Raw genomic sequence first — 11620 nt, 5'->3', positions numbered from 1 at the left:
TACCTTAAGTGTTCCAGGCAAATGCAGAAAAACATGACCAAGGACATGTTTACTTTGTACTGGGGATTAAAGTTATTTCGACAAAAATGTAAAGACTCAATACCATTAATCTGAATATTTTTATTGGCACTTTTAAATTAAAAATTCTGTTTAAATGAACAGAAATAAAGACATAAACAAACAACATAAATAGTATAATAATGGAATAAAAAATAATAATAATAGTGGCCAAATCTTACAGTCTCATCCATATAAACAGGACCTAACCCATGCTCTATGAGTACCCTCTACAAATATAAAAAGCAAATTAAGCAAACCCTAGTCCCAACTTACTGTTAAGAAACATCAAGGGCATTTGTAGTGATCTATTCACCAACATTCAAGTGACCAAAAAAAGCCTATTGCAATGTATTCATTACAATTATGATGACATCAAATTAAGCAAAAACATTTTTTACAGCTCTATGGCTGATTTGTGCATATAAATGGCACACGCACAAAGGACAAACCTGCTGTATTACAAAAAAACAAGGTCAAATAATACCACCACACAACCTGTGTTCATGTACAAACATGCCTGTGTGAACACTGACAGACAGAATGTACACATAAACATAGACAGACAAAACATGAAAATGAAAAGGACCAGCCTGGTCAGGCGAATACGCCAGCAGAGTTCATAATAATCACACCAGAAAGAGAATCAACATGCTGCTATTGTTGGAAAAACAATGGGATCTCCTTCGTGTGCTTACATATTTTTGAATCAGAATGACTTCGTCTACATCTGTCTGATTCAGAAAAAAAGAGGTATGTGTATAAATTAAGTGAATGCACTTTAAAAATCATGTAAAACAAAGGCTTTATCATTGTTCCAACAGGCATTATGTGTTGACAGGTATTGACTATTACGGATGCTTTGGTAAGATATAACAGTATTATAGTTAAGTAATCATGAAAAAAAAGTTATATATGTTTGTCATCATGCTAAAATAACACAGAACAAATTTACAAAGATTTGTTTTACCAGCGTTATGAATGGCACCTTGTCTTTATTTTTCAGACTAACAATAAAGTGAGTATCAGTGTTTCAAATCTGAACAATGTTGTTCAGTTTACCTCGTAAAATGAGGCAGTAATAAAAGTCGACACAGGCATCAGAGTCAAATCTTCAAAAGAGATCTGCAGTGTGTGATTTAACCTGAGAAACTGGGCCAAGCACAGAGAAATGGCCTCTATTTAATAATTTTGGTGTATTAATATCTGGCACCAGAAATAAGTGGGTGACCCCTGTACAGTCAAAACAAAAATATTCTTGTAGGAGTTCAAAGACAGTTGCTGAATAATATCTGAAATCTTGTGAAAGGTGTTCAGACTCAGGCTACTGAAGCAACTTTGTCACAGCTGCTGCTATAAAGGACCTCCGGTTTGTCATTCTCGGGGCGCTTCCCATTACAGCAGGGAAGGGTGAGCAGAGTGAGAAGGAATGCTCCCAGCAACACAAAGCTCCCACTAAAGTAGAACGCCAGGTCATATGACTGTGTCCAGTCAAAGAACCACCCTAGAAAGTGATGAGAAAAACAGAAACTGTGAGCAGAGAGGGATTCCTTGCAGACACAGCAGTGAGTCATTTCCTGAAGTTAACAGGCCTTTTGCAATTCCCTGTAAAATTTTGATTTTTGAAACGTCTCTAAAAGCTACACAAGGTTTTTATATTAGCACAAAATAGAATAATTACAACTGTTAGAAATTACCTACAACTTACCTACAACAGGGGGCCCAAGTATGATCCCAAATCCTCCAAAGAACATGACGATGCCGTGGGCTTGTGTCAGCTTTTCCAAGCCAACAATCCTAGTGGTAATGTAGGAGGTGAGAGACCAGTTTCCATTGGCGAAACCCACAATGGCAGACAGGATCTGCAGTCCTACATAACTGTTAGTGAGAGGAATAATGAGCAGTGCCACACCTCCTGCAAACATGGTGAAGGCATAGAGATAGATGCTGTTGATCCACCTGATGTCCACCAGGATACCTAGCCCTAGTTTACCTACGCAAGCTGCAATGGCCCCTATTGATACCAAAGGAATTAGACTAACTTCTTCAATGAGTCCTTGACTCTGTGCCACATCCTCAATGAAGAGCCCAGGTGGGAATGCACCTAAACTAAACATGAAGACACCGATACAGAAAGCCACCATCACTTGGTCCTGCAGGATCTCAGACATGGAGTGGATGTACTTGGAGTAAGCCTGCCGTTTCTCTTTGATGACTTTTATGATATCAAACCCAGAAAAGAAGCTGCCCTTTTTCTTCATAGTCTGAATGGCCAAGTCCTTGGCATCAATGGTAATGAGCAATTCCTTCACACCCAGTGTTTTCTCTGGAGTAGCTGTAGTAGAACCTGCAGTCATCTTCAGGTCTCCCAGTTGGGGCTTTTCAAAAATCTGCTCTTCTGTGTTGCGCTCGAGGGCGGCCTTCTGTTTGAGGTAGTACCCAGGCATATTGAGGGGCCTCATGAAGCCAGCACAAGCCATGAGGTTTAGTGCTAAAGCTCCAATGATAAGGAGGCAACCATGCAAGCCATACAACGTGATGAGCTCATTCTGAGCAGTGGCGTAGATGAATGCTCCAACGCTTGTGCCTGGGTGAGAAAAGGAGAAATGGAATGAGTAATACAATAACACATCAATCGATACAACTTAAAGCCATTGCGCCTTATCATCCACTAACTTTAAAGTGTAACTGACAACCAGAACGACGGCTCTGTGTTGAGATGGCTCTGTAGTTCTAAATCATTGCTAGACTCACTTTAAAAATAAGACTTGGATGTTACTAATAATCTTTAAAATGTAACTATGTCAAGTAGTTTCACAACATTTTGTTCAACTATTTACCAGTTTCGACTGCCAAACCACATCTGGTTGCTGGTCATCAGTCCTCTTCCCTACCCCACAGACCACTCTGACTTTGCTACTCTACTGATGTTTACCTCAGCTTCCTAAGGTTCCCAGCAGCGCAAACATGAAAGAAGTGAGCTTGGAGACCTGGTTTGCACCCATAGCCCTCAGGTCAGAGGAAGGCAGCAGTACCTGTGGTGACAATGCCAAGGGCGAGGCCGCGTCTCTTGTCAAAATACTGACAGGTGATTGTCAAGGTGGCTGCATAGACCAGACCACAACCCAGGCCTATGGTAAGAGAAAGAAGAAAATGCAAATGTCACGTAAAACATGAAAAATAAACAAGAATGGGGATGCAATGGCACATGAATACGACTGCTTAATGCGTAGAGAACTACATTTTAATCACAATTTTTAAAGTATGTTTTGTAGATTTTAGTTAAACAATATTGCTGTAAACTTGAACTCACTGCTTTATACAAGCAGCATGAAGCCTTAAGTTCAGAGGACACTGTGCATCAGATATCCTTAGCAAAACACAGGATACAGTGAGCAGTAAACCGCTTTTACAGCTACAGTCAGCATTCTAAGGACCACTCTAAAAATAAATGACTGCTTTCAAAGATGCATGGCCTCTGACCTCTAGCGCTGACTCGCTAAAGGAATTATTTAATCCTGCGATGGATACGCAGGATTAAGTATAGCGGGGCTGTCACTTGAGGTGCAATAACGGGTGGTGTTGGGTACAAGTGCATACTGATGAGGCCACAAAGGCAGTAAAAGGTCATACAGGAATGTGGCTAACCTATAATGTTGTTTTTCTGTCAACAAGCAATATCAAACAACTCTTATGTCACACCACTGTATGTCTTGTCCACTAATTCTCAGTGCCAGTGATAATCATTAACACCCAACTGATCATCAGCATTTAATGGTGCGAAACAGTTCAACAAGGCCATGTGCCCCTGTTTGCTCCAAATGATTATATAATGTGTTACAGGATTTTCATATGTTAGAAGAAAACAAGCTTAGTCTACATCAATGATCGAAGAAACATAAAAAACGTTTTGCGCACTGACAAGACTGAACTCCATAGCCGACTGTCTTAACGACGGTCAGGTGAATAAATCTGAGGTGTCCTTGAAGCATAAAACACACAAGAGGATGTCATTCAGTGTGATTATAAAGTGTTTCCTTACCGACCACAATCCCATAGGAAAACATAAGGAATTCAACATTTGGAGCAAAGGCACTTAGCATCAGGCCGCCAGCCACCATTACACCACTGAAGATGGTCACAGGGCGAGCGCCAAAGTTGTCCACGCAGGCGCTGCAGATAGGACCTGAAGGAGCAATGGCAGAAAGAGACACAGAGGCAGAAAAAAGTGATGGTCAGAAATCTCATCTCACTCACAAAGCATGACACTGTGACACATCACATTAGGTTTAAACTGGTAACCTGCCTGAAGCATTCTCTCATCTCTCACAAAGTTCATCACTTAGTTTAGTTCCAGTTTTATTTAATTCCAACATTATTGCAATTTTACCTGGATAATATTTAACAGTGTCACATGTATTTTTAATCATCTTTTATAAATAGAGCAACAAACTGTATATACTATACTGAGAGCAATTCTGAAATTTAGTACACAGTGATTTTTTTTCACTCTGCCATACCCATTCAGACTGCTTTACTTATGTACAATTTGCTGATTGCTTCTCTAAGCAGGAGGAAGACTTGGCCATTGTACAGCAGAAACTGCAGTGCTGAAACAGGCTGACGGCTGGGATATGTGTCCAGAGATTGGCCACCCTTTGGGTTGATCCAGGCATGATTTTTACCTCATTCCTTAGAAAAAGACAGCAAGAAGCAAGGCTGGAAGATAAGCTTTGGTTTATACAACAATGTCAACCAAGGCCTAAATCACTAATTCTTTTGCTTAACTGCTGTGGAGCATACTTTGTACTCTATATATGATATATTTCAGAAATGACTGAAAGGCTAAGGAGGATGAATATATTTTGTATTCATATTTTACATTCATACTCTAGTGGCCATGGTAGTTTACTTTCAGGCACCTTTGCTTCTCTCTTTTTATATGTGGGTTCAATAAAGCTTATATAGTATCTGTATTTTCTCCTCAACTTATCTTTGTTTTCCTTTGTCTTTGGTCAGATTAAGAAGCAAGTGATTCCCTTCCATTACATCACATCAAATCTGCTCCAAGTAAAAGTAAAATGTTACTTTTTTAGTTTCCTATTTTATTGTGAAAGTCTGTGTCTTATGCCAGTGTATTCAGTTTGCGTTTCCCCTCTCGTCTTGTCAATCACGATCAGCTGTGCCTCCCTCCTGTGTGTAGTTTCCTCGTTCCCTTCTGTGTATTTATAGTGTGTGTTCACTCATGTTCGTTGCTAGTCCGTCTGTGTTTCTTCCCTGCTTTTCTCCAGAGTCGTCGGTTCAGGTTCGTTTTGTTAGCCATTCCCAGTTTAGGTCACCTTTAGGTTTTATTTTGTTCGCCGTGTTTCTGTTTGTGCCTCCAGTGTATGTTAATAAAGCTCGCCACATCTAAGCCAATACCAGCGTCTGGGTCCTCCCTCACACTCACCACACGTCTGCCCCCCGCAGCCGTGACAACTGGCTTAATCCTTCAAATAAATAAGTTTTTATATTAAAAACTGGCACATCCAATATACCCCATTCTTACTTTAGTTCAATTGCCCCTTTACATATAAGTCAGCCTTCAGACTTTGAGCAGGTGTTATGTCTCATTTGTTATCAGGGACATCTTATGGTATATAACTGGGAAGGAAATTGTAGGAAGACAGGTGTAAAGATGCGGATTTAATGCTTTACATTTACCACAAATCACATATGATATCTTAACCTCTCTAACTCAGAGAGGTTAAGATTAGGGCTGCCACAAACGATTATTTTGATAGTCGACTAGTCACCGATTATTTTTTGCGATTAGTCGACTAATCAGATCATGCATCCACTGGACTTAAAATGTACAGCTTATTGCACCAGCAGCATCTGCTCTTATATAACTTGCATTAGCTTACAGCTTGTAGTGTTTAAGATATGTGCTAACTAAAAATAAAGACAAGATGACAGTTTATTAAATTTTAATAAAATCTGCAGGTTGTTTCAGTGAAGTTTAATAAACTCAGCCGTCTGCTCCTTGCTATCTAAAATATAACAGGACACCAGAGTAAATTCTCGAGCATCTCACACTTCTGATAATCAGTTGTCTGCTTGACGTTTATTCAGCTGTGTAAAAACTATAACTTTAATCTCAGCCAAACCGATTTACTCAGGAACAAATAAAATACAAAAAAAAAAAGCCAAACAATAACATTTTAAAATTATCTAAGTGACTTATATTACATGTTTAACCTGAGTAGCGAAAGACGCGGTGGGTTTGAAAACGATCTGCCGGGAGTCCGGTGTTCTCACGGCTCTAGTGAGCCTTGAACCCCGGCTAACTATCGAGCTAGTGGGTAACAAGACATCTCCGAAAACGTCGGAGCGCTTTTGAAAATATGTGGTGTCTTGATAAACTGAGCAGATATTTGAGGTTTACACAGCTACATTCTCGCCTGAAAATATGTTAAACTTTATTTTGTGACCCAAAAAGAATAATAAGAGTAATATTAAAACTAACTAGCTGCCGCCATTGTTGACAACTGAGCTGGGCTGCGCTATGAATTCTGGGACAGAGCTTCTTCTTCTTCGGGGTTTAACGGCAGCTGGCATCCTTGTACATGCAGTGCTGCCATCTTCTGTTTCAGCCCGTTATTACACTCTTAAATCCTACTACTTATTCCTGCGTCTTTTGGGATCTTACAAAGCTTCAAACGACGCGTCGACTATTAAATTAGTCGTCAACGATTTTGATAGTCGACGTAATCGTGACTAGTCGACTAATCGTGGCAGCCCTAGTTAAGATACTGGTAACAGCAAGTAAAAATATCCAAATGTTATGGTAACATCAATTTACTGCTTACCAATAAATCATCAGATAATGAAAATCAACCTCGGACTGAAAAATCTCTTTTATTGAATTTACTTCTTCTACCCCAATATGAAGTATATTAAAGTATATTGAAGTATAGTATGCCATTACAATGTGTGTTACTCACTGGCTATTAGTCCCACTCCAGAAACAAGGGAGCCCACCCAGGCAGTCAAGCCCTTGCCTTGCTGGTACGTATGGAGCCACTCAGGGTAGAGTACACCCACAGACTGGGGTGATCCATAAGCAAGGAACTGGGCCATGAAGGAAGCCGCAACAATCGCCCATCCCCAGCCTCCATCGAGCACTTTTGAAGCCATGATGCTGATGTTATTGCTGCGCTCTAGGATCTGTTATGGCTTCTGGAGGTGGTGTTCCTGGTAAGAACATAGAAACAAACAATACAATTAAATTTGTACAGCAAAAATGAAACAAAAAAAAAGAGTGCGCATCCCTGGATGATATTTTTAGACCTGACCTACAAAAACCACTTACTTCAAGCCTTAATCTGGGGAAGGCTGTTGCGGCACCTGGCCTGGCCAAACAGGGAGGCCACCTGTGTCAGGTCTTAAACACAGACTGACTGCAACTTACTCAGAGTCAACTGGCCCTTTTGAGCCTTTCTCTTTAACCACACCTCGAAGGAGGAGAAAGTAAAAAAAAAAAAAAAACCAGCAGCTTCAACCTTCCCCTTCAACTCAGCTCAGATGGATATAGAAGAGGATTCTCTTCTGTTCTTACCCAAGATTTTGGGTAAGAACATAACTACCGCACTTTTTTGTATCACTAAGGGGAAAGTTAGTGCGAAGCTTCAGATATGTCAGATCTGTATGTTTACAAAGCATGTATTTACATGTTTACAGTAAATACAATCCAGCCAAAGAAGGCATCTTTAATATAAATGTAAAGCAAATAGGAACCAAAAAAGCTGCTTACAGTTTATGGATATAGCCATACGCTAACACTGCCATTGACCAACACTTGTGAAAATAAAAAAAGTGACGACGTTTTGTAGCCATATATCTTTGATTCACTACAAAAAGACACGTGTTTTTTAATGTTGTTAAAAAACAATACATGCGGCACTCACCTCAGCATATACAAATACAGCTGCAGGCGCCTGCCTAACTGCGCGCTCTGCGGGAACTTTCCATGTTAGGATGTTTTCCTTGTTAAAAAAAAAAAAACAACACCTCGTATCGCTACAAAGCAAATAAAAATGAAGGCATCGCGCACTCTTTCTGTTTTTTTGAGCTGGACTATAGGGGTTCCTTCACCAGAAAACGCACTGCATCAACAGTGTTTCATTGTGCATCCTGCTTTGCAGTCGGCGAACAAACCGGTTCAAAGCTGTTCTTGCTGGTCCAGCGGCAGCTTGAACGCATCTACAACAGAAAAAGCGCTGCTTTCGCTTGCGCGCCTGGAGCGCAGAAGACAGAGACAGAACGGCTCTTAGCGATGCGGCGGATGTGGTTTGTGGTTCAGACGTGTATGTTTTTCTCCTGCTTCGTGTAAAACAAGCAAGTATTCAAAATGCACATGCACAAAGCTGTTTACTTGGAAGCTCTCCGGGTCATAGGGGACAAATGAAGGATCTGTTTTTGTAAAGCTGGTCTTTGACGCAATGAGAAAGAGTAATAATGACGATAACTAACGGTAGCTATAAAATAACAATATAAACACGTAGAAAGAAATATACTGCTTTCATCTGAGTCTGACTGATCAAGCTGAAAGTTTGGGGTTCTCGTACTAACAAATCGGTCTGAGAGTATGGTTTCTTTCCCTCTGGTGTCATCATTAATATTTCCATCAGTCCAGTCCGAACCGGTTGATGGATAGTTATAGCACCACACTGCATCAGCAGGACGCGAGTGGAGTCATCTTCCCGGTGAGCGCAGGTTAAAGCAATGCGTGTACAAAACTTGAGTCAAATCATAATCTGTCACCACATCGCTGGAAATAACTGGAGTCTGTTCAAAATCATAACGAATACGAGTAAAAACTAGCTGCATCATAGAGAGCTACCATGCAGGTAACATGGTATCCGAGGGTATCCAACACACTAAAGAGAATCTCTTTATTAGGTTTAAATGAAGCCGGAGAAAAACATACATGTATGAACCACAAACCACTCATATGCATGAGATTGTAGTGCTAGTGATTTTGTTTATGGTAATCAAGGGAACAACGAATATTAGCAGCATCCCCACTGATTTATAAAGAGAAGGCACACAATATCAGAGTTTGGGATTTACTTGAAAAAAAATGTTTCACTTTATAAAAAAGTTTGTTTATAAAAAAAAATAAGAGCTTATATAGGCTTTATCTCCCCTAAATCTTGTTCTATCCCCAAAACAAAAGAAAACAACAACAAACAGCAATCAGACATTTTTTTAAACATAGGGTGTCCCAGGAAATTTAGATTTTTAATTTAATCCATACATTACATACATACATAGAAGGACAGCAGGGAGATTAATTGCTATAATCATTCTTTTGTAGCATCATAAAGTTATATCATCCATGTTGTTTGTCCCCATTCTTAACCTCAGGTCAGTAACATTGTGAAACCAAGTCACCAATGAATAGTGGGCGTGATGGTGGGAAGCAGAGTAGAATGGGAGTGGAGAGGAAGAAAGGAGAGGTAAAACAGGTTTGCACACTGAATGAACTCAAAATTCTTGAGTATCTTTGATGCTTTTCCCAGAGCTGAGGTCTGCTGCCAAAAGGGGTCTTACTGAAAAGATTTAGGCTCCATAATCCCCTTCTGCCTGAAAAACTAAGTGGAAAAAAGAAAAAGGGAGACAGAATTAATTGTACTTTACAGTCACATTACACTGACATGTTGCTCCAAACCAGTTTAAACTAGATGTAGTGCATGTCACAGACAGAGCTAGGAATTTGAGGTTGTTTGGGGAGTGGATTACAGAGTGGCTATGACACACTTTAAGCACTACTGACTGAAACTAGAATTGATGTTGATGCATTCAAACATTCCCACATTTTCCATATATGGACTATTAATTCCACTGGGTTAAAATCCATCTAAGATCCACCGATCTTAAATTTTAAGCTTTATGTTTTGCAAACTTAAAATAGCAGTAAAGTAAGTTTGGTTTTCAATACTTGTTTGATGCCGCAGTAATAATGAGAGTGAAATTTGCAGAAATCTTCACATGATTGTTATATGCTTGAAGCTTTGCAAACATGTTTCCTCTTGCAACTTCATGTACAACATCAAAGATAACAGTTCAGCCAACCTGAGATCACAGAGCATATAAATTCATTTGTAAAAACTACTAGAGAAAATCACCTGCGTCTATGCCCAGGTGTTTAGTAATTCCTCAGTTTGGAGGTAACTAAATGTGTCAGTACGGTTGACCTGAATAATTACAGGCCTATTTTCCTCGTCTGTAATCCAAGGTATTTCACACTGCGGATCATTATGTTTGATAAGCTCCATGTGTGTTTTGACTTATAACTTGCTGGTAGACCTTAAATGCCTCAACTAGCATTGCAAAATCAATGCTAAGCCTAAAATAAACAGTTGTGCCTTTTGCGATCCCTAATTGTTGCTCCACATGGTAAAATAACATTTCTTCACCAACTAAATTTGAGACACATGCCATGTAAGGTTTGAAATTAGGATTAAACACAATTTCAGCTGCTTTAAAAAAAAAATCATTTTATACTTCAGCTGTCACTCCAGACATAAAAAATTATTAACACTGAGATCTGTGGATTAACCCCAAACACTGTGTGTGTGGGCTTGAGCAATCATTTAGTTCTTTACAAGTAATGTCTTGTAATGTATATCCCATATTCAAATATAAAGAAATGTATTTTGAAAATAGTCTCATTGAGACATTATGCTCACATTACTCACCCAAAGCTCATTTAGTATACTCACACGTTCCCGTGAGATTTATGTGTGCTGACTTTAGTTTAATAGCTTGTCTTTTTATCTAACACTTTTATGACACCTGAGATTCAGCGGCCCGCTGTGTAAGAGGCTTGGCAGGTGTAAGCACACAGCGCCACCCCGCAGTCTGGATAAATCTTGGGTGGTTTGGCCATCCTAGCTCCATAAAGCTGCAGAGGTTAAAGGCCACTTTAACACCCAGCATTGCCACCCTGAGCTTCCAGTACGGATTCGTGCTTGGATTAGTTCAGGTTGCTGGCTTTAGCAGTAAGTGAGAACACCACACCACAGTAGAAAGACACAGGATCCACTTTAGTTGTGCCAGAACTCTCAGCAAGCCTTCAAAAAAATATCACTCTTAGGATGAGATGTGTATTTTGATTTTGGTGAGATTAAGCCGAGTGTATGTGCGAACAGGAACAGTTACGTGCAGAGACCTAATGGAAGTCTAATGTGTTTTGTAGGCTGTCATCCTTGTCCTGTTCTCTTCCCACGCCAGGTTATTGCACCCACATTACAAAGGTTTACCGTGTTAAATGATCCTGGAATGACTGATTTATGGAAACCACTCCTCCGGTCTCCATCCAGTTGAAACCGGTTAGAACCATGTGTAGTAGGAAATGAAAATCAGACACTGGCGCAATCGAGTGTCAGCGGATCTATACAAGAGGACATCACATGATGTGGTTGTTGCAACAGATTAACATCTTAGGATAAAAGATCTTTATTTCAATTTGTAGTTAGCAGCATGGCTGGCCACGCAAATTGCTGATCTACCAACC

General features: G+C 39.9%; 1 protein-coding gene across 2 annotated transcripts; it reads right to left on the bottom strand.

Annotated features, from left to right (window-relative positions):
• Nucleotides 1–105: 105 nt before the first annotated feature.
• On the bottom strand, nt 106–8339 carry LOC146375090 (monocarboxylate transporter 9-like). Of its 2 annotated transcripts, none has more exons than XM_084949472.1 (6): nt 8007–8339; nt 7044–7293; nt 4100–4243; nt 3093–3188; nt 1766–2644; nt 106–1561 (listed from the first exon to the last, which is right to left on the bottom strand). In XM_084949472.1, the coding sequence occupies exons 2-6, from the start codon at nt 7234–7236 to the stop codon at nt 1377–1379; spliced, it is 1497 nt and encodes a 498-aa protein (XP_084805598.1). In that variant the 5' UTR covers nt 7237–7293; nt 8007–8339; the 3' UTR covers nt 106–1376. The 2 variants fall into 2 exon arrangements, with proteins under 2 accessions (XP_084805598.1, XP_084805599.1); XM_084949473.1 differs by lacking the exon at nt 8007–8339 and adding an exon at nt 7412–7552.
• Nucleotides 8340–11620: the final 3281 nt, after the last annotated feature.

This window comes from Perissodus microlepis, chromosome 13, assembly GCF_051167445.1.
Source record: "Perissodus microlepis isolate ML-2025 ecotype Zambia chromosome 13, ASM5116744v1, whole genome shotgun sequence".
NCBI lineage: Eukaryota > Metazoa > Chordata > Actinopteri > Cichliformes > Cichlidae > Perissodus > Perissodus microlepis.
The sequence above is the reverse complement of the archived record's forward strand: the minus strand, read 5'-3'. Positions and strand labels throughout refer to the sequence as shown.

What these genes read in the sequence shown, in the direction of transcription:
- LOC146375090 (XM_084949472.1), bottom strand. Translation starts at nt 7,236, where the DNA reads ATGGCTTCAAAAGTGCTCGATGGAGGCTGGGGATGGGCGATTGTTGCG. An exon ending in TGGAGTGGGACTAATAGCCA is followed by an intron (nt 4,244 to 7,043) that starts GTGAGTAACACA and finishes TTGCTCCTTCAG; the next exon opens with GTCCTATCTGCAGCGCCTGC. An exon ending in CCTTGGCATTGTCACCACAG is followed by an intron (nt 2,645 to 3,092) that starts GTACTGCTGCCT and finishes TTTCTCACCCAG; the next exon opens with GCACAAGCGTTGGAGCATTC.